The 19,857-nt window shown below is 43.2% G+C and overlaps 1 protein-coding gene across 3 annotated transcripts in view; it reads left to right on the top strand.

Annotated features, from left to right (window-relative positions):
- The window catches only part of SORCS2 (sortilin related VPS10 domain containing receptor 2), a 1,081,958-nt gene that overhangs the window by 301,530 nt on the left and 760,571 nt on the right, over positions 1 to 19,857 (top strand). For all 3 annotated transcript variants that reach the window (XM_077280087.1, XM_077280089.1, XM_077280090.1), the window contains exon 2: positions 7,526 to 7,593. In XM_077280087.1, the coding sequence (XP_077136202.1) occupies positions 7,526 to 7,593 (68 nt within the window). The remainder of the gene's footprint in view (positions 1 to 7,525; positions 7,594 to 19,857) is intronic.

The raw sequence follows: 19,857 nt of genomic DNA, 5'->3' as shown, positions 1-19,857 counted from the left end.
TTCCATTCAAAAAGCCAAATGGCGTGCCTTCCCTTCCGAGCCCTGCCGTGCGCCCAAACAGTGGTTTACCCCCACATATGGGGTATCATCGTACTCAGGACAAACTGGACAACAACATTTGGGGTCCAATTTCTCCTATTACCCTTGGGAAAATAAAAAATTCTGGGCTAAAAATCATTTTTGAGGAAAGAAAAATTATTTTTTTATTTTCACGGCTCTGCGTTATAAACTTCTGTGAAGCACCTGGGGGTTATAAGTGCTCACTATGCATCTAGATAAGTTCCTTGGGGGGTCTAGTTTCCAAAATGGGGTCACTTGTAGGGGAGCTCCAATGTTTAGGCACACAGGGGCTCTCCAAACGCGACATGGTGTCCGCTAACGATTGGAGCTAATTTTCCATTCAAAAAGTCAAATGGCATGCCTCCCCTTCCGAGCCTTGCCGTGCACCCAAACAGTGGTTTACCCCCACATATGAGGTATCGGCATACTCAGGAGAAATTGCCCAACAAATTTTAGGATCCATTTTATCCTGTTGCCCATGTGAAAATGAAAGAATTGAGGCTAAGGGCTGTCCCACACGTCCAGATAATTCCGGTACCGGAATAAATCGGTACCGGAGTTATCCGTGTCCGTGTGCCTGGGAACTCACGGAGGCCATACCTGCGGCACACGTGTGCCGCCCGTATGGCGAGTGGGTACCACACGGAGCGTGTGGTACCCACTCTGCATGGTGCTGAAGCTGCGATTCATATCCTCTCTGCAGTAACGTTTGCTGCAGAGAAAATATGAAGAATAGTGTTAAAAATAAAGATTTAGGTGTCCGCCGCCCCCCCACCCCCTGTGCGCCCCCCCGCTGGTCAGAAAATACTTACCCGGGTCCCCCGTCGGCTGTCGCTCCTTCTTGGTCTTGCCGCGGCTTCTCCTGCATGCGGTCACGTGGGCCCGATCATTTACAGTCATGAATATGTGGCTCCACCTCCCATAGGGGCGGAGCCGACTATTCATGATTGTAATTGATCGGCCCCACGTGACCGCATACAGTAGGAGGCGCGGCCAGACCAGGAAGGAGCGACAGCCGATGGGGGACCCGGATAAGTATTTTCTGACCAGCGGGGGGGCGCACAGGGGGTGGGAGGGCGGCGGACACCTAAATCTTTATTTTTAACACTATTCTTCATATTTTCTCTATAGCAAACGCTGCTACAGGGAAGATATGAATCGCGGCTTCAGCACCATGTGGGGGGGACAGCGCTTACTGTAGCGCTGTCTCCGGCACGCACACGGACCCCAGACGGAGAATGTCCGTGTGAGGTCCGTGTTTTACGCGGACCCATTGACTCTATTGGGTCCGTGTAAAACGTGCGCTCCCACGAACACTGACATGTCTCCGTGTTTGGCACACGGAGACACGGTCCGCACACGGTCCGCAAAAAATCAATGACATCTGAACAGATGCATTGATTTTTATGGGTCTACGTGTGTCAGTGTCTCCGGTACGTGAGGAAACTGTCACCTCACGTACCGGAGCCACTGACGTGTGAAACCGGCCTAAAAGAAATTTTGTGTGAAAAAAAAGTACTTTTTCATTTTTGCGGATCAATTTGTGAAGCACCTGGGGGTTTAAAGTGCTCACTATGCCTCTAGATGAGTTCCTTGGGGGGTCTAGTTTCCAAAATGGGGTCACTTGTGGAGGAGCTCCAATGTTTAGGCACACAGGGGCTTTCCAAACGCGACATGGTGTCCGTTAACGATGGAGATAATTTTTCATTCAAAAAGTCAAATGGCGCTCCTTCCCTTCCGAGCCTTACCATGTGCCCAAACAGTGGTTTACCACCACATGTGAGGTATCGGTGTACTCAGGAGAAATTGCCCAACAAAATTTAGGATCCATTTTATCCTGTTGCCCATGTGAAAATGAAAAAATTGAGGCTAAAATAATTTTTTTGTGAAAAAAAAGTACTTTTTCATTTTTACGGATCAATTTGTGAAGCACCTGGGGGTTTAAAGTGCTCACTATGCTTCTAGATAAGTTCCTTGGGGGGTCTAGTTTCCAAAATGTGGTCACTTGTGGGGGAGCTCCAATGTTTAGGCACACGGGGGCTCTCCAAACGCGACATGGTGTCCGCTAAAGATTGGAGCCAATTTTTCATTCAAAAAGTCAAATGGCGCTCCTTCCCTTCCGAGCCCTGCCGTGCGCCCAAACAGTGGTTTACCCCCACATATGAGGTACCAGCGTACTCAGGACAAATTGGACAACAACGTTCGTGGTCCAGTTTCTCCTTTTACCCTTGGGAAAATAAAAAATTGTTGCTAAAAGATCATTTTTGTGACTAAAAAGTTAAATGTTCATTTTTTACTTCCATGTTGCTTCTGCTGCTGTGAAACACCTGAAGGGTTAATAAACTTCTTGAATGTGGTTTTGAGCACCTTGAGGGGTGCAGTTTTTAGAATGGTGTCACTTTTGGGTATTTTCAGCCATATAGAACCCTCAAACTGACTTCAAATGTGAGGTGGTCCCGAAAAAAAATGGTTTTGTAAATTTTGTTGTAAAAATAAGAAATCACTGGTCAAATTTTAACCCTTATAACTTCCTAGCAAAAAAAAATTTGTTTCCAAAATTGTGCTGATGTAAAGTAGACATGTGGGAAATGTTATTTATTAACTATTTTGTGTCACATAACTCTCTGGTTTAACAGAATAAAAATTCAAAATGTGAAAATTGCGAAAATTTCAAAATTTTTGCCAAATTTCCGTTTTTTTCACAAATAAACTCAGAAATTATCGACCTAAATTTACCACTAACATGAAGCCCAATATGTCACGAAAAAACAATCTCAGAATCGCTAGGATCCGTTGAAGCGTTCCTGAGTTATTACCTCATAAAGGGACACTGGTCAGAATTGCAAAAAACGGCAAGGTCATGAAGGGGTTAAGTTCCCACAATGATTATTTGGTGAGTTTTTAATGTTGCAGATTTTCTTTCCTGCACCTATTAGATAAGTTAGGTTCCTTTGTTCAGCCCATTGACCAATTTAATTCAATGGGGAAAAGCAGTGAGAAATGTAAAGCCATACGCACATCATACGGATACATAGGTGCGAGAAAATCGCATCATCGCATTGCAAACGGGTTACACACAGATGACCATACGGAGAACACTTGTGAGACTCTCGGCAGGGAGACTCGGACTGATTTTTCATATGTTTAGTGTGGCGCCGGCCTAAGTTGGTCCCTACTATGCTTAGGGCTCCTTTTGTAAAAGCTGATCCTTTCATAGATGTTCTGGCTTAGTACGCCCAGTATTTCCCTCTAAACGTATCTCTTATACATTGTGGGATTTCCTTTGACTATATTGAGTGTATAACATTTCACAGATTTGGCTGATGAGGACTTAACACGGTTTCTACTGCTAGTGGGACAATATGGGAAAGTTCTTTCAGCAAGGTCTGTGCCGGGGGTTGGCGAAAAGGAAGAGGGGGCAAAATAGACACCTCCGGGTACACACATAGACAGAATCTCTTTTTTTTTTTCTATATATTGATCCTGGCAGAACTGTAATAATGTGAAGACGGTATATGTATATATATATATATATATATATATATATATATATATATATATATATATATATATATACCCATGTACATCCACACTTACATGCGGAGCTCTATCTGGACATACATGTCCCATTTCTGAAGAGCACAAGAATAAGAATACATTGTTCAGTGCCGACTCTAATTCTTTATCTATTATTAGAATATCCTTATTAGAAAATAAAGCCGAATAGCAGCTGAAAACTCATATGCAGTACAATAAGTACCCGTAATAATAGCATGTTCCTCACAGCAGGAGGACAATTGGAACAAGAGGACATGTACTATCTGGAGTTCTATGCTTTTATGTCCAGTTTTAGGTCACGTTCACACGTTCAGTATTTGGTCAGTATTTTACCTGTTATTAATGTGTTATTGTGTATATTGTCCAACATCCAATAAAAGCCCCTGCGTCTTCATAACTGGCAGGTGTAGGAGATTCAGATTAATGTCATGAGCAGTTCACGTAAATTACGGTATACTCACTCACTTTTCATTGTGCTGATCAGTGGGGGTCCTATAGCCAAGACCGCTACCAATGAAACAGTTATGACCTGTCCCAAGAATAGAACCTAAATTGCAGTTATGGAGAATTCCGTTAAAGAGTATCATCATTTTAGTTTTTATTTCATATTCCAATAGTATGCATAAAAATAAGCAAATTTGTAATATATCTTATCAGAGAACTTTACTTCTTTTTCCTTCTAGACTGATCTTTCATTGTCAAAGTTATTGATTCCCGGAGAAAAATCTGTATTCTGGAAAGACAGAATGTTACAGTCCTGAGAGAGGAGATGACAGTTGGTGCTGATAAGGTTCTATGCCGAAGGGAGGAGCTTTGCCTCTAGCTCCTCCCTTCTCTTCTCTCCCCTCTCTATTCATGGTAGACAGATTTTACCAATCAATTGAGAATCAAATATCAGTCCTAGCGGAGAAAGAAGCCGATTTCACTGATAAGATATATTGCACGGTTTCTTAGTTTCACATGTACTACTGATTTAATTATATAAATAAATAAAATGCCCTTCACTCTTTAAGCCCCTTCAACAGATACTCTTTCCAAAATCATGAAAAGAGTATAGTGCAGGGGTCTTATCTCTACCATTTTGTGAGATGATTTGTTGAGGAATCGGGTGATATTTGCCCAGCTTCAGTGGCATAGCATGGTTCCCAGGGTCCCCTGAGTGCTCCTTCAGAAAATATTAATGTCCCCTTAGAGTCCCCTATACAAGTGATGGTGCCCCTCCTAATATAATAGCGCCACCTTTGTGCCACCAGCGCAAAAATATAAATTTTATACTTAATTAATTGAAGCAACTAAGTCTTATTAACCCTTGCATACAGAGTGGTCCTGCACAGACATCGCAATGCAGTAACATCATGGTACCACCTGGATGCTGACGTCTTTTAGGGTGTAGGTGCACAGGATGGAGAACAATGGTGAGGGAAGGAACCTATGGCTTCTTGCTCTACCAAAGGGTCCAGATGGAGAGCAGTGGTGGGGAGGGAACCTATAGCTCCCTGCTGTACCTCAGGATTCATATGGAGAACAGTGGTGGGGAGGGAACCTATGGCTCCCTGCTCAACCACAGAATTCAGATGGAGAACAGTGGTGGGGGAGGGAAGCTATGGCTTCCTGCTCTACCACAGGATTCAGATGGAGAACAGTGGTGGGGGAGGGAAGCTATGGCTTCCTGCTCTACCACAGGATTCAGATGGAGAACAGTGGTGGGGGAGGGAAGCTATGGCTTCCTGCTCTACCACAGGATCCTGATGGAGAACAGTGGTGGGGCAGGAAACCTATTGCTCGCTGCTCAACCACAGGATTCAGATGGAGAACAGTGATGGGGGAGGGTACCTATGGCTTCCTGCTCTACCACAGGATCCTGATGGAGAAGAGTGGTGGGGGATGGAACCTATGACTCTGTTCTACCACAGAATCCAGATAGAGAACCGTGGTGAGGCAGTAAACCTATGGCTCGCTGCTCTATCACATGATTCATATGGAGATCAGTAGTGGGGGAGGGAACCTATGGCTTCCTGCTCTACCACAGGATCCAGAAGGAGAACAGTGTAGGGGAGGGAACCTATGGCTCCCTGCTCTAACACAGGTGCCAGATGGAGAACAGTGGTGGGGGAGGGTACCTATGGCTCCCTGCTCTATCTCAGGATCCAGATGGAGAACAGTGGTGGGGAGGGTACCTATGGCTCCCTGCTCTATCTCAGGATCCAGATGGAGAACAGTGGTGGGGAGGGTACCTATGGCTCCCTGCTCTATCACAGGATCCAGATGGAGAACAGTGGTGGGGAGGGAACCTATGGCTCCCTGCTCTATCACAGGATCCAGAAGGAGAACAGTGGTGGGGGAGGGTACCTATGGCTCCCTGCTCTACCTCAGTATTCAACTGCATTGTCATTATGTTGGTGTAAAAAATGTGGCGTTAGATTGGAAATCCAGGGCATCCGGCCAGAAGTTTGGGGCATGTGTTACTTCTTAGTGGTGCAACATTTCAAAATAAATTATAATAAAAATACATTACTGTATTTTGAAATATTGCACCCCCAAGAATTTTGCACCCAATGCAATTGCCATTGTGGTCTCTACCACTGCCATTGCCCAGTCTCCACTGCTGATCAGAGAGTGTCGGCTGTCAGAGACTGGTGACAAGGAGCGGGAGATCTCCTGACACACATAGAAGACTAGATTTTTTTCCCCTCTACATTGGAATTATAGCAGTGCCAGAAACAGTTCTGGTTCTCAGGCCGAGCTCCCACAGCAAACTTCCCAACCTCATGTTATTTTTATTTTACAAATTCAACATATTCATAATTATCTACGGTTCACGGACTCCTCCATGAAACCATTGACAGCTGCACATGCTGCCATAGCACTATGGATTTTTTGCGTCTGGGTCAGAACCTGATGACAGGCTGTCAACACCAGACAGGAATATCAGCAGTTATTGCTCCGTGGGTCAGAATTATGGTATATAACTAGCACATATGATGAACATTTGGCTATTTTCATACTAAACTTTTTGGCTTAGTTTCAACCTCTGGCCCACCAGAAAAATATTCGGAGGGCCCATTCTTCATCTATACAGAATATGGACACATCTACCTCGAATTTCTATTGTACACATTGAACATGTCAATAAGATCTAATAGATACAGTAAAGCGAAAATTATCCCATAAGAAAAGTACTCAGTGCCGGGAGATCGCACCACAGTCACTTCCAAATGTGGGGTGTCTTCTAGACCTTTGGGTGTTATTATAGTCTGATTGACTGGGTCTATAGGGGGTTCTGTCCGCACTCAGAGGGCCACCCTGGTATATTTTGGAGGCTTCTGATTTACTGCATTTACATGACATTAGAGATGACCAAATTGATTAGATGTGAATGAAGTTTGTACCAAAGCTTTAGGAAATCGCTGAACCCTGCAAATTCCCCCAGAGCTGCAATTCTATTTGATGTTTTACACATTGCAGAAGATTGCATCGACCGGTGAATGATCACATGACCTGGGATGAGCTTTCCCATAATACCTTACAGCAATCACATCACACGATATAGCACAGCCAATCAGAACATACTATCATAGCCTGCATAAAAGCCGTGGCAGGGAATGCAGCAGCCATTTTGTGGTGACTCTGGATAGAGAGATGATGTCACATCTCACTGTACAGATAGATAGTGAATGAAGAAAAGAATAATGTCATATGTGATTTACAGGGCAATTGGGGGTTTTGCAGTATTTTAGAATTAATTTTTCGAAGATCGAATTTTCTAGAAAAATTTGTCGAATCTGGTTAATCCGAATGTCAAAATATTTTCTTATCTGTACATGACACACAACCTCGACAGTTCATGTTGTCCACCTTGCTGGCCCTTAATAATTCTGCTGTATTAATATCTGTGTCTCTTCTACAGGTCATCCTCATACTGACCAAGTACTATCATGCCGACACGGGGAAGGTCCTGGAGAGCTCGTTATGGAGGTAGGCCAATGTTATTAGACCTTGTGTAGCTTGCTGGATGAGTCAAAAATACTTTCATGATTGACACTTTCTTGACTATGTGCAAACGGATGAATATTATATTGTGTAGAGGAATGCTTTTAGACATTTCTGAATTTTGAGTAATTTGGATTTTTGGGAAATAAATTAAAGAGTGATTAAACTTTAATTTTGCATGAAAAGTTATTGCAAATCAATTTATTAAAGGTTTGTCTTCATTCCTTTATAAAAAAAAAGTGCATGTGAGTGGCTTCCATTATTTGCCTGTCTTTAGATACATTGATATTCGAAGGTACGAATTTGGAGTACGGATGATGGCAGTGAGAGGTCAGCGCCTGTGTCCTCCTCTGAATGTTGTGCTGATCAGAGCAATCTCCTATAGCAGGTTATCCCCAGAATTAGTGATACACAAGGGCAGAGCTGACCCATCACTGCCATCATCTGTACTCCAAATCAGTACATAAATATCAATGCAGCTGAAGGCAGGGAAACCAATTGGGAAAAAGCCGAGGTTCGGAAGCCCCTTTAATGTATTTTTTTACAGGAATGATGTAATCTCCAAATTAAGTGATTAATAAAGTTTCATAATTTTAGATGCTGGACAATATTATTAAAAAAAAAAGTTTATTTGCTCTTTCATATGAGAGCAGTTATGATACAGATGGAGATTAATGTATGACATTGCATGTCATTCTTTGGTATCAGCTGTGGTGGCTCGTAATGGATATTGGTAGTTGGCTTTTCGACTGCTGTGTTTGACCGGTAATGTCCACTTTGGTCTGTCATATTGTTCTGTGCTTCAGGATGATGTATGATCAGGAGAGGGCCCCGTGTAAGAACAGTATATGGGCCCTTTGCAGTCCAATGCACAATTCCACCTGCTTTGGAGGTTGATTTGGGCCCCCCTTACCTTTTGGACCCCCGTGCTACTGCACAGTTGCACCAATGGAATGTCCACCCCTGGATTGCACTGTGGAAGACTTCCACATTTTCACTGTTTATATAGAAGGTCTTGTGCACACGGCGGCACATACGTACAAGTTAGTGGAACTGTAGCGTTGCATCCGTAGACTTCAATGGGGGTCTTTACAGCTCCTTGTCTCAGGAGTCGTACAGATATCTGTGACATGTTCCATTGGACACATTATTTTAAAGCACTATGTCCTTATAATAAAGTGATACACAAAGCTCCATAGAGTTCCCCATGGACGGTTAAAGGTTCCTCAGTATGGACACTGTGCACATGCAAACTAAGACAGTAATGGTGTATATAGTGGTTTTAAAGAGTTTTCCCATAATCACAAGTTATCTGAAATAGGGGCTAACTTGCTGATCTCTGGGGGTCCAACAGTATAGTCTCACTCCTATTCCAAGAACGGACTCTGGTACCCCCAATAATCACCCCCCAGACGGGCGCCATTCCAGTGGTGTTGGTGCTGTGTCTCCTGGCTGCAGCCTTTCAGTATTCGGTCATGGGGGATGTCCCCAGAAATGGAATGGTGAAGGTTGCAACCAATCAGTGGCTGTAGATTAGCTGCAGGGGTCATGACTCATGAGATAACCGGGAGACAGCGCCAACATCGACAGTCTGGGCAGCCGTATTTTTTGTTGATCTATGGGGCGCTACAATTCTTAAAGAGGACTTGTCAGATCTCCTCCTAGTGTTCCTCAAGGTCAAGAACAAGGTCATAATTCTGGAGCATGTTCTCTTATAACTCTACAGTGTACCGTACCTCTGTTATTCCTCCTGTAAATACACAAAGACATTGAAAACAGGGTGTTACCAATCTCTGTGTTCCCCCACATTCTAACTTAGCGGCAGGGAAAACGGTAAGACTATGTTCAGATAGAATTTTTTGAAAACTGGCCGTCTGAAAAACCTCCTATTTATGGAAAATCCACTTTTACGGTACAAATGAGGAGTTTTTGGAGTTTTTAATTTTTTTCTGAAGACAGTGAAAAGGTTTGGAAAAATGCCTACTGGAAAAAAAAAAAATTGCCTGTCACTTCTTTGAAGAGGATCCTGTTGGAATCTTCAAACTACACCCCGTCCAATGAAAAGTCTACAGAAAAACTCCTTAGGAGAAGAAAAACTTCTCCAAAAATTTCTTTAAAAAAATACCGGTAAGTATTTCTTGAAGTGGTTTATGCTTTAAAAACCCATTGGATTTGTCTGCTTCAAAAAACTCTGTGAACATGGTGCAGCGCCCAATTGGCAATTTATTCGTACAATCCCAAGGGGAACAGCAAGAACAGAGTTCTAGGAACAGAAAATGCGGAATTGGTATTTTTTTGGAAAACATATTAGTATTTCCTAAGATTGACATATCAAGACAGTTCATGGATCCTATTTCTCGCACCTATAGTAACCTATGGAATAATTTGGATCTCAATGAGCTCCAGTGTTTCCTGCAGAATATTAATAGCAGATGTATTGACCCGTGCACAGAACACCGCGGGATGCGCCATGTGCGGAGCTTATGGGGCGGATTGTAGCTACAGATGAATGGGCAGGAGATAGCGGCGTGCTGGGAGTGCGGATCCTCTGATCCCGGTAACCTAGCCATTTCATCTGGATGTGATCCGGCTGCTCTATTGACTCATGTCTGCAATGATTTTCATATGTGCGTGTAATTACGGCAACAGCAAACACGTGTTTTACACAAATGGAACTCATCGCAATGCTATCAGCGTGTGACAGTACATTAGAAGGTTTCTCGAAGTGCTCTGTCTCCTGGATCACTTTACCTTATAAAAATGACGTAAAAAAGCCATTAATGGAGACACTTTCCATCTGTACTACATGTGAGGAGCTAAAAATGTATATTAGAGCATGAGACTGTGTGCGCCTGCAGAGTGCCGCCATACGGTGCCCTCGGTATGGTATTGGCAAATGTTGACACACATGGCATCGAAAGTGTTCACTTTATGTAAGTGCAGAGCTGGTATTGTAGAAAAAGTGGCCAGGACAGATGAGAAGAAAATAAATATAATGTTAGCATACCGCCATATGGTGTGAATGTAATACTGCTGATATAGCGCTCACATAATACTGTTGTGCTCATGTAAAGCTTTCAAATAATTCTCCTGGAAAGGGAACCTGTCACCAGAAAAAACGCTATTAACATGCAGATATTGGGTTAATCTGCACGTTATTAGCATTACTAACCTGCCCGGAGCCCGCACTTAGCCGTACACTGCAGGGAGAAAATTAACATTATTTTCCTAGCAGCTTTTGGGTTTCAGTCACAGGAAGGCGGCGCTGGTGCTGGTTCAGTAACGGGGATGGCACTGGCGCTGGTTCGGTCACAGGAAGGCGGCACCGGGGATGGTTCAGTAACGGGGATGGCATCGGCACTGGTTCAGTCATGGGGCTGCACCGGCACTTGTTCTGTCACGGAGGCGGCACCGGTGCTGGTTCAGTCATGGGGGCGGCACCAGCGCTGGTTCAGTCACGGGGGCGGCACCAGTGCTGGCTCAGTCACAGGAAGGCGGCGCCGTGGCTGGTTCAGTAACGGGGATGGCACTGGCGCTGGTTCAGTCATGGGGCTGCAAAGGCACTGGTTCTGTCACAGAGGCGGCACCAGTGCTGGTTCAGTCATGGGGGCGGCACCAGCGCTGGTTCAGTCACGGGGGCGGCACCAGTGCTGGCTCAGTCACAGGAAGGCGGCGCCGTGGCTGGTTCAGTAACGGGGATGGCACTGGCGCTGGTTCAGTCATGGGGCTGCAAAGGCACTGGTTCTGTCACAGAGGCAGCACCGGTGCTGGTTCAGTCATAGGGGCGGCACCAGCGCTGGTCCTGTCACGGGATGGCATCAGCACTGGTTCAGTCATGGGGGCGGCACTGGCGCTGGTTCAGTCACAGGGGCAGCATCGGCGCTGGTTCAGTTACTGGGCGGCACGGCACTGGTTTAGTTATGGGGCGGCACCGGTGCTGGTTCAGTCACAGGGCAGCAGCAGCTCTGATTCAGTCACAGGGCAAACTGGCACTGGTTCAGTCATTGGGGCGGCACTGGCACAGGTTCAGTCATGGGGGCAGCATTGGTAGTCGTTTAGTCATGGAGAAGGCACCGGTGCTGGTTCAGTCACGGGGACAGCACCAGCACTGGTTCAGTCATAGGGACGGCACCGGCGTTGGTTCAGTCACAGGTCTGAGTATACAGAGGCCTCTGTAACCTCGCCCCCAACCCTGACGGACACTCACTCTGCATTAGGGACGGCTGTCAGTCAGGACCGGGGCGCAGTTACAGCCTCTATATAATCAGCAGGGACTGAACCAGCGCCAGCAACGCCCCTGTGACTAAAGCCCAAACGCTGCCAGAAAAATAATGTTGATTTTCTTCCTGCAGCGGTCAAGTAAGTCCAGGCATCGGGCAGGTTAATAACGTTATTAACCTGTAGCTTAACCCCATATCTCCAGATTATTAGCATTTTTTCTGGTGACAGGTTCACTTTAAAGTCCATTTCAGCAGAACTTGCAGCAGGATGTCTTTGTCTCCCTCTAGCTCCTCCCTCTAGCTCCTCCCTCCACTGCTCTCTTCATAGAACTTTATGAGCACCAACTGTCATCGATTAATAGTAGATATCTGAAGACAAAAGATGAAGACAGCACTCCTCAGCACATATAGTGCTTTATTAGCCCATATGGGCTCCTGGGACGTTTCCACTCAAGGTGTGAGATTTTCTCAAGCAGAAAGGCTCACACCTTGAGCCGAAACTTCGCAGGAGCCCATATGGGTTAATAAAGCACTATATGTTTCTAAGAAGTAGTGTTATCTTCATCTTTTTTGTACTATATTGAGGATCGGTCTATGCCTGGAAGGTCTGGAACCCATTTTTCAAATACTGCTTGTTAGTGCTGCTTTTCAACCTTCTTTTCTATTTATAGACAATAGATAGTTAGATGATAGCTACGAGATAAAAAGCTGCAACTGGAGGCGGCGCACCCAGGATATATGGCAAAGACAGTGCTTTATTATCCCATAATGGCGACGTTTCGATTCTTAAGTCAGAATTTTTCTCTAGATATGAGGGGGGACAAATATTAGAAATAGATAATAAATAATTAATAGATAGATAGATAATAGATAGATGGATAATAGATAGATAATAGATAGATAGATAGATGGATAATAGATAGATAATAGATAGATAGATGGATAATAGATAGATAGATAGATAGATAGATAGATAGATAGATAGATAGATAGATAGATAGATAGATAGATAATAGATAGATGGATAGATAATAGATGGATAAATAATAGATAGATGGATGGATGAATGGATGGATAGATAGATAAAAAATGGGACAACACATACAATTAAATGGGTTAACAGGCCTCCAAGCAACTAATCCATATACTGCCCCAATAAAGTCCACTTATATTTTTGCTGAAACATGGAGTGCTGCCTTCCATTTTTTTTGTCCCTGGATAGCTGGATAAATAGATAATAGATTGATAGATAGATGATAGATAGATAGATAGAAAATCGATAGATGATTGATAGCTAGATAATAGATTGATAGATGATAGAAAATAGATAGATAATAGATAGACATATAATAATAGATAAATGATAGATAGATGCTAGATAGATAGATGATAGATAGATAGATAGACATATAGATGATAGATAGATGATAGATAGATAGATAGATAGATAGATAGATAGATAGATATGATAGATAGATAGATAGATAGATAGATAGATAGATAGATAGATAGATAGATAGATAATAGATATATAATAGTAAAACAAATAGAAATCCAGCAGATATCAGTTTTCCCTTTATTTATCCTGATTTTATCTGACGCTGACTTTCTTTGAATCTCTAATTTATGAATATTTAACAATCTTCGGTAAAGGAGTCTCTCGAGCTCTTTACTTAAATATTTAATTTAATAAAACTATTAATATTGACCTTTCTGTGGTCTCTCCAACTTCTGCAATAATATCCGGAAAAAGATAATTTAACACCATGGTTACTTCTGTCGGCCATTTCCAGGATGCTGTTTAGAAGCCTCCTTAGATCGTTCCTCACTGACTCTTCCCGGTTATAATGTCTCCAGACCGGATCTTGTTGTTGTTTGTTGCTTTTCCATTCAAAATGACAACATGGATTATCAGTGTTAGTCTTAAAGGGGATGTGCACCTCTGACCACCATTTCACATTTTTCTTAAGAACAGGCGCAGATGAGAGTGATGAGGAGGGATAACAAATGTTGGTGGAGGAATATTAATAAGTTATTAATGACTATTAATCTTCCTCTATGATGGCGTCCTTTACAGATACCAATAAACCTCTCAGCAGTTTACCCCCTTAGGTGCTATGGTGAACAGGGACCAGGGTTTCTAGGTTATTAGACGGGGTCCTCATTACCCCACTCACTCAACAAGATCACGGGAACCCAATGGGAGTTTCATGTACTGCCAGGGACCCGTGTAGGGACCCCAAGTTCAGGTCTTTGCTATGGGGCCCCTGGATTTCTATGCATGGTCCTGGAGACAATTCAATGAACAGGCATTTTGCTCTTTTATTTGGTCGTTGCCAGAGAGATTGATTGTCAGGAACCTCAATTATTGTTCCATCTAAATGGCCTTACAATTATATTTGATATTTTTGTTTTATTTTTTTAACTAACCTATTAAATTTTCTGCCTCTACTGGGGTTTTATTTATTACAATTACCTAATAAACTGTTTTTCTTGGTTGCTCACTTGCTTGTGGTTTATCATCATTCTTCCCTTACTGTAATCTGCTCTCAGCGTATACATTTCCTAGAGATCTTGTGCTTTTACAGAATAAGCAGAGGTGCAGTATAAAGCACGGTGGACAAACCCGCATTTTAAACCATTTTGGGATTTCGATTACATACTACAAAGGAGCAAAATTCTTGGTAATAACTTATACTTAAAGTGGTTGTCTGACAGTGAAGTAATTTTTTTTTCATGCACCTTGCAGTGCCCCCGCAGATCAAGGGCAGGTTGGTAGAGAGGACTGGAAGCAGTGTCTGCTCCACTGGGAAGTCAGAAGACTGCTGCATCTTGTCAGATGACTAGAAAAGCTCGTCATAGGATGTTTTCCTTTTAGTCACCTGATTGTCTGCAGCGGTCCTGTTACTTCTGAATGGAGCAGCCCACACTGTATCCACAGGAGCACTGGACTGTGAATATGTCTCCATTTATTATTATAAAATCATCCATGCCTGAAAAAAAATAAATTCTCTTTTGGACAATCATTTTTAAGCCCTACTTATAGTTCAGGGTGGGGGGTGTGGAGACACAAGGGTCAGTGGGTGTTCTCATCCGCTGGCCTGTCTTCAGAAAGATCATGCCACTGAACACCCACTCTCCTGTCCCATGGGTAGACCATAACTCAGACAACGCAGGGTGAGGGTAACACAATGGGGTGATACTTTATTGGGTCACCAACAGTTATGAGCATATAGTACATTCCCAGTAAGGACACAAAATGGTGCAAGTGACAGTCTCACCCTTCCGCTGGTTCGCCAGCAACTTCAGGGCATCTAGTGCTAACTGCTCCAACCAGCAGCCTGCCACTTTTGGTGGGCACCCACAGAGAGGTGGTAGCAGCAAGCTCGGGAAGCTGACCGAGCACGACGAGGTATGTGACCAGGTTACCAGACTGTCCTGACCTGGGTTATCCAATCAAATCTGTGAGCTTAGTGTTGGGCAGTGGAGCAATTCTGTCATCCACCAGCTGGAACCGTGGTCCCTAGGCTGAAGTCCTGTAGAATCACAGCGGTGAAAGGATCTGGCCCCTTTTTTCATTTCAGGTCATTGTGTCCGACTTCTTTGAGAGGAGATAATCATGGCTGCTTCCTCATTGTTCACTAGTTCAATTAGACTGCATAATTGTCCTCCAAATTATGCAGACTAGTACACAGCAGGGGCTGATGCAATCCATAATCAGCAGGTATTCCACAAAATATCATCCAAAAAATGTCATTGGACAGTCTTACATGAAACAATGGTTCGGGTCCCTTGACTTACGGACCAAAGGAATAGGAAGTCTGGCATAATTAAGAAAAGTTCACTCCTCCCCTGCACAAGTCTCCAGCTTTTCCTCATTGACGCAGAGTTGTCACGGGGTGTACTTATAACAAATTTTCTTTCTGTAATGACTGAGATGTTTATTCTAGCAGCGTGGAAATATATATATTTTGGAGACATATCTAATAAAAGTTTCCACATCTCATCATCCTGCTGGCGCTGCACATCTCTTATTCTGGGAATGTAATTAAGTTCTATTATTAGATAAATAAAAGATAAAACGTCATATTCGCCGCCGCCTTGTACTCCTGGAGCTCGGCCATGTACTGAAAGAACGCTCATTATGCCGAGGTACAATGGCCAGTCAATATTGGATTACTTTTGGCAACAAGGCCACGGCGTGGAGGTGTTTTAACACATTTAATTACTTTAGTCTCATAATAAAAAGTACTTAAAGTTACATTGCGGGTTTCACCATTAAATCTGACACCAGACACTTACTAAAATTAAAATATTGCATGAAGGCTTTCACGGAGAGAACGCAAAAACTCACAGCTTTAATTGAATTTCTCCAAAGTGCTGGTTAATTTACGGATGTTACAGTGCGTCTGACACACCGTGCAGGAAATTCACAGATGTCCCACCTGCCTCACGTCTAATTGCAGTTTAAACCAATTAGGCTGCAACGTCGTTTTGTCATGTAAATTAGTTTGCGGGGCTTTTCCATTTTTTTATCACTGCTTTGTGTCTCTTTGTAATGGCTCATTTCCACTTGCGAGAAAAACGGACGAGTGCAATCCGATAAAAAATCGGATTGCACTCGGACCTATGTTACTCGATGGGTGACTTCTCATCTGCGATTTTTTTCTCAGCTGAAATCGGACTGAGAAAAAAATCGCAGCATGCTGCGTATTGCTGCGATTCTCGGACGAGACTCTCCAATGTAAGTCAATGGGTGCGAGAAAAAAAATCGCACAGCACTAGGACCATGTGAGTGCTGTCCGATTTTTAGGCACCGGTGTCCTTTGAAAAGCCGGCAATTCAGTGCGGTGTACAGTAAAATCACACTGACAGGTTAGAATAGAAGAGATATATACACATAGAATAGGTATATGTTACATATATATATATACAGTTAGGTCCATATATATTTGGACAGAGACAACATTTTTCTAATTTTGATTATAGATATTACCACAATGAATTTTAAACAAAACAATTCAGATGCAGTTGAAGTTCAGACTTTCAGCTTTCATTTGAGGGTATCCACATTAAAATTGGATGAAGGGTTTAGGAGCTTCCGCTCCTTAACATGTGCCACCCTGTTTTTAAAGGGACCAAAAGTAATTGGACAGATTCAATAATTTTAAATGAAATGTTCATTTTTAATACTTGGTTGAAAACCCATTGTTGGCAATGACTGCCTGAAGTCTTGAACTCATGGACATCACAGACGCTGTGTTTCCTCCTTTTTGATGCTCTGCCAGGCCTTCACTGCGGTGGTTTTCAGTTGCTGTTTGTTTGTGGACCTTTCTGTCTGAAGTTTAGTCTTTAACAAGTGAAATGCTGCTCAATTGGGTTGAGATCAGGTGACTGACTTGGCCATTCAAGAATATTCCACTTCTTTGCTTTAATAAACTCCTGGGTTGCTTTAGCTTTATGTTTTGGGTCATTGTCCATCTGTAGTATGAAACGACGACCAATCAGTTTTGCTGCATTTGGCTGGATCTGAGCACACAATATGTCTCTGAATACCTCAGAATTCATTCGGGTGCTTCTGTCCTGTGTCACATCATCCATAAACACTAGTGACCCAGTGCCACTGGCAGCCATGCATGCCCAAGCCATCACACTGCCTCCGCCGGGTTTTACAGATGATGTGGTGTGCTTTGGATCATGAGCTGTACCACGCCTTCGCCATACTTTTCTCTTGCCATCATTCTGGTAGAGGTTGATCTTGGTTTCATCTGTCCAAAGAATGTTCTTCCAGAACTGTGCTGGCTTTTTTAGATGTTTTTTAGCAAAGTCCAGTCTAGCCTTTTTATTCTTGACACTTATGAGTGGCTTGCACCGTGCAGTGAACCCTCTGTATTTACTTTCATGCAGTCTTCTCTTTATGGTAGATTTGGATATTGATACGCCGACCTCCTGGAGAGTGTTGTTCACTTGGTTGGCTGTTGTGAAGGGGTTTCTCTTCACCATGGAGATTATTCTGCGATCATCCACCACTGTTGTCTTCCGTGGGCGCCCATGTCTTTTTGCAGTGATGAGTTCACCAGTGCTTTCTTTCTTTCTCAGGATGTACCAAACTGTAGATTTTGCCACTCCTAATATTGTAGCAATTTCTCGGATGGGTTTTTTCTGTTTTCGCAGCTTAAGGATGGCTTGTTTCACCTGCATGGAGAGCTCCTTTGACCGCATGTTTACTTCACAGCAAAACCTTCCAAATGCAAGCACCGCACCTCAAATCAACTCCAGGCCTTTTATCTGCTTAATTGAGAATGACATAACGAAGGGATTACCCACACCTGTCCATGAAATAGCCTTGGAGTCAATTGTCCAATTACTTTTGGTCCCTTTAAAAACAGAGTGGCACATGTTAAGGAGCTGAAACTCCTAAACCTTTCATCCAATTTTAATGTGGATACCCTCAAATGAAAGCTGAAAGTCTGAAATTCAACTGCATCTGAATTGTTTTGTTTAAAATTCATTGTGGTAATATCTATAACCAAAATTAGAAAAATGTTGTCTCTGTCCAAATATATATGGACCTACAGTGGGGCAAAAAAGTATTTAGTCAGTCAGCAATAGTGCAAGTTCCACCACTTAAAAAGATGAGAGGCGTCTGTAATTTACATCATAGGTAGACCTGTTGTGAATTTGGATTCTGGGCTCCCCCGGTGGCTACTGGTGGAATTGAACTTGTGACATCATCTTCCCTGTTCACCTGTTCTGATTAGATCTGGGTGTCGCTATATAACCTGGCTTCTCTGTTAGATGCTTGCCGGTCAACAATGTTATCAGAAGCCTCTCTGTGCTTGTTCCTGCTCCCAGACATCTACTAGATAAGTTGGACATTCGTCCATGTTTTGTTTTTGTATTTTGGTTCCAGTTCACAGCTGCAGTTTCGTTACTGTGTCTGGAAAGCTCTTGTTGATCAGGAATTGCCACTCTGGTATTATGAGTTAATGCCAGAGTCCTAAAGTAATTTCTGGATGTGTTTTGTTAGGGTTTTCTACTGACCATGAAAGTATGCTTTCTGTCTTCTGCTATCTAGAAAGCGGACCTCAAATTTGCTAAAACTATTTTCCTGCTGCGTTTGTTGTTTCATCTCATATCACCGCCAATATATGTGGGGGGCTTCTGTCTCCTTTTGGGCATTTCTCTAGAGGTGAGTCAGGTCTTATATTTCCCTCTGCTAGCATTATTTAGTTCTCCGGCCGGCGCTGGGCATATAGGGATAAAAAGTAGGACATGCTACCTGGCTACTTCTAGATGATGCGGTAGGTTTAGTTCATGGTCAGTACAGTTACATCTTCCAAGAGCTTGTTCCTATAGAGGCTTATGCTAGTTCTCTGGCCATGGAGATCATGACAGTTTGACCGGCCCACTAAAGGGTTAAAATCCTTGGCTGAGAAAGGAGAGAAATAAGAAGTCTGCTGAGAGTTTTTTTTTTTTTTTTTCCTCTGTGCTCTTAATTGGATCACTTGCCAGTCTGTCTATGCTGCAGTCTTTCTTTTTTTTCTCTCTCCTTATAATCTTTGAATGGCTTTGTGTTCACCTGTTAATAATGGATCTTCAGAGTGTAACTGCAGGTTTGAATAATCTCACCACGAAAGTACAAAATTTGCAAGATTTTATTATTCATGCTCCGGTATCTGAGCCGAGAATTCCTTTGCCGGAATTCTTCTCAGGGAATAGATCTAGCTTTCAGAATTTTAGAAATAATTGTAAGCTATTTTTGTCCCTGAAATCTCGTTCTGCTGGAGACTCTGCACAGCAGGTTGGGATTGTGATTTCCTTGCTCCGCGGCGACCCTCAAGACTGGGCTTTTGCATTGGCACCAGGGGATCCTGCGTTGCGCAATGTGGATGCGTTTTTTTTGGCCTTGGGCTTGCTGTATGAGGAACCTCATTTGGAACTTCAGGCAGAAAAAACTTTGATGTCCCTATCGCAGGGGCAAGATGAAGCTGAAATTTACTGCCAAAGATTCCGTAAATGGTCTGTG

The sequence above is a fragment of the Ranitomeya variabilis genome, chromosome 1 (genome assembly GCF_051348905.1).
Source record: "Ranitomeya variabilis isolate aRanVar5 chromosome 1, aRanVar5.hap1, whole genome shotgun sequence".
NCBI lineage: Eukaryota > Metazoa > Chordata > Amphibia > Anura > Dendrobatidae > Ranitomeya > Ranitomeya variabilis.
The sequence above is the reverse complement of the archived record's forward strand: the minus strand, read 5'-3'. Positions and strand labels throughout refer to the sequence as shown.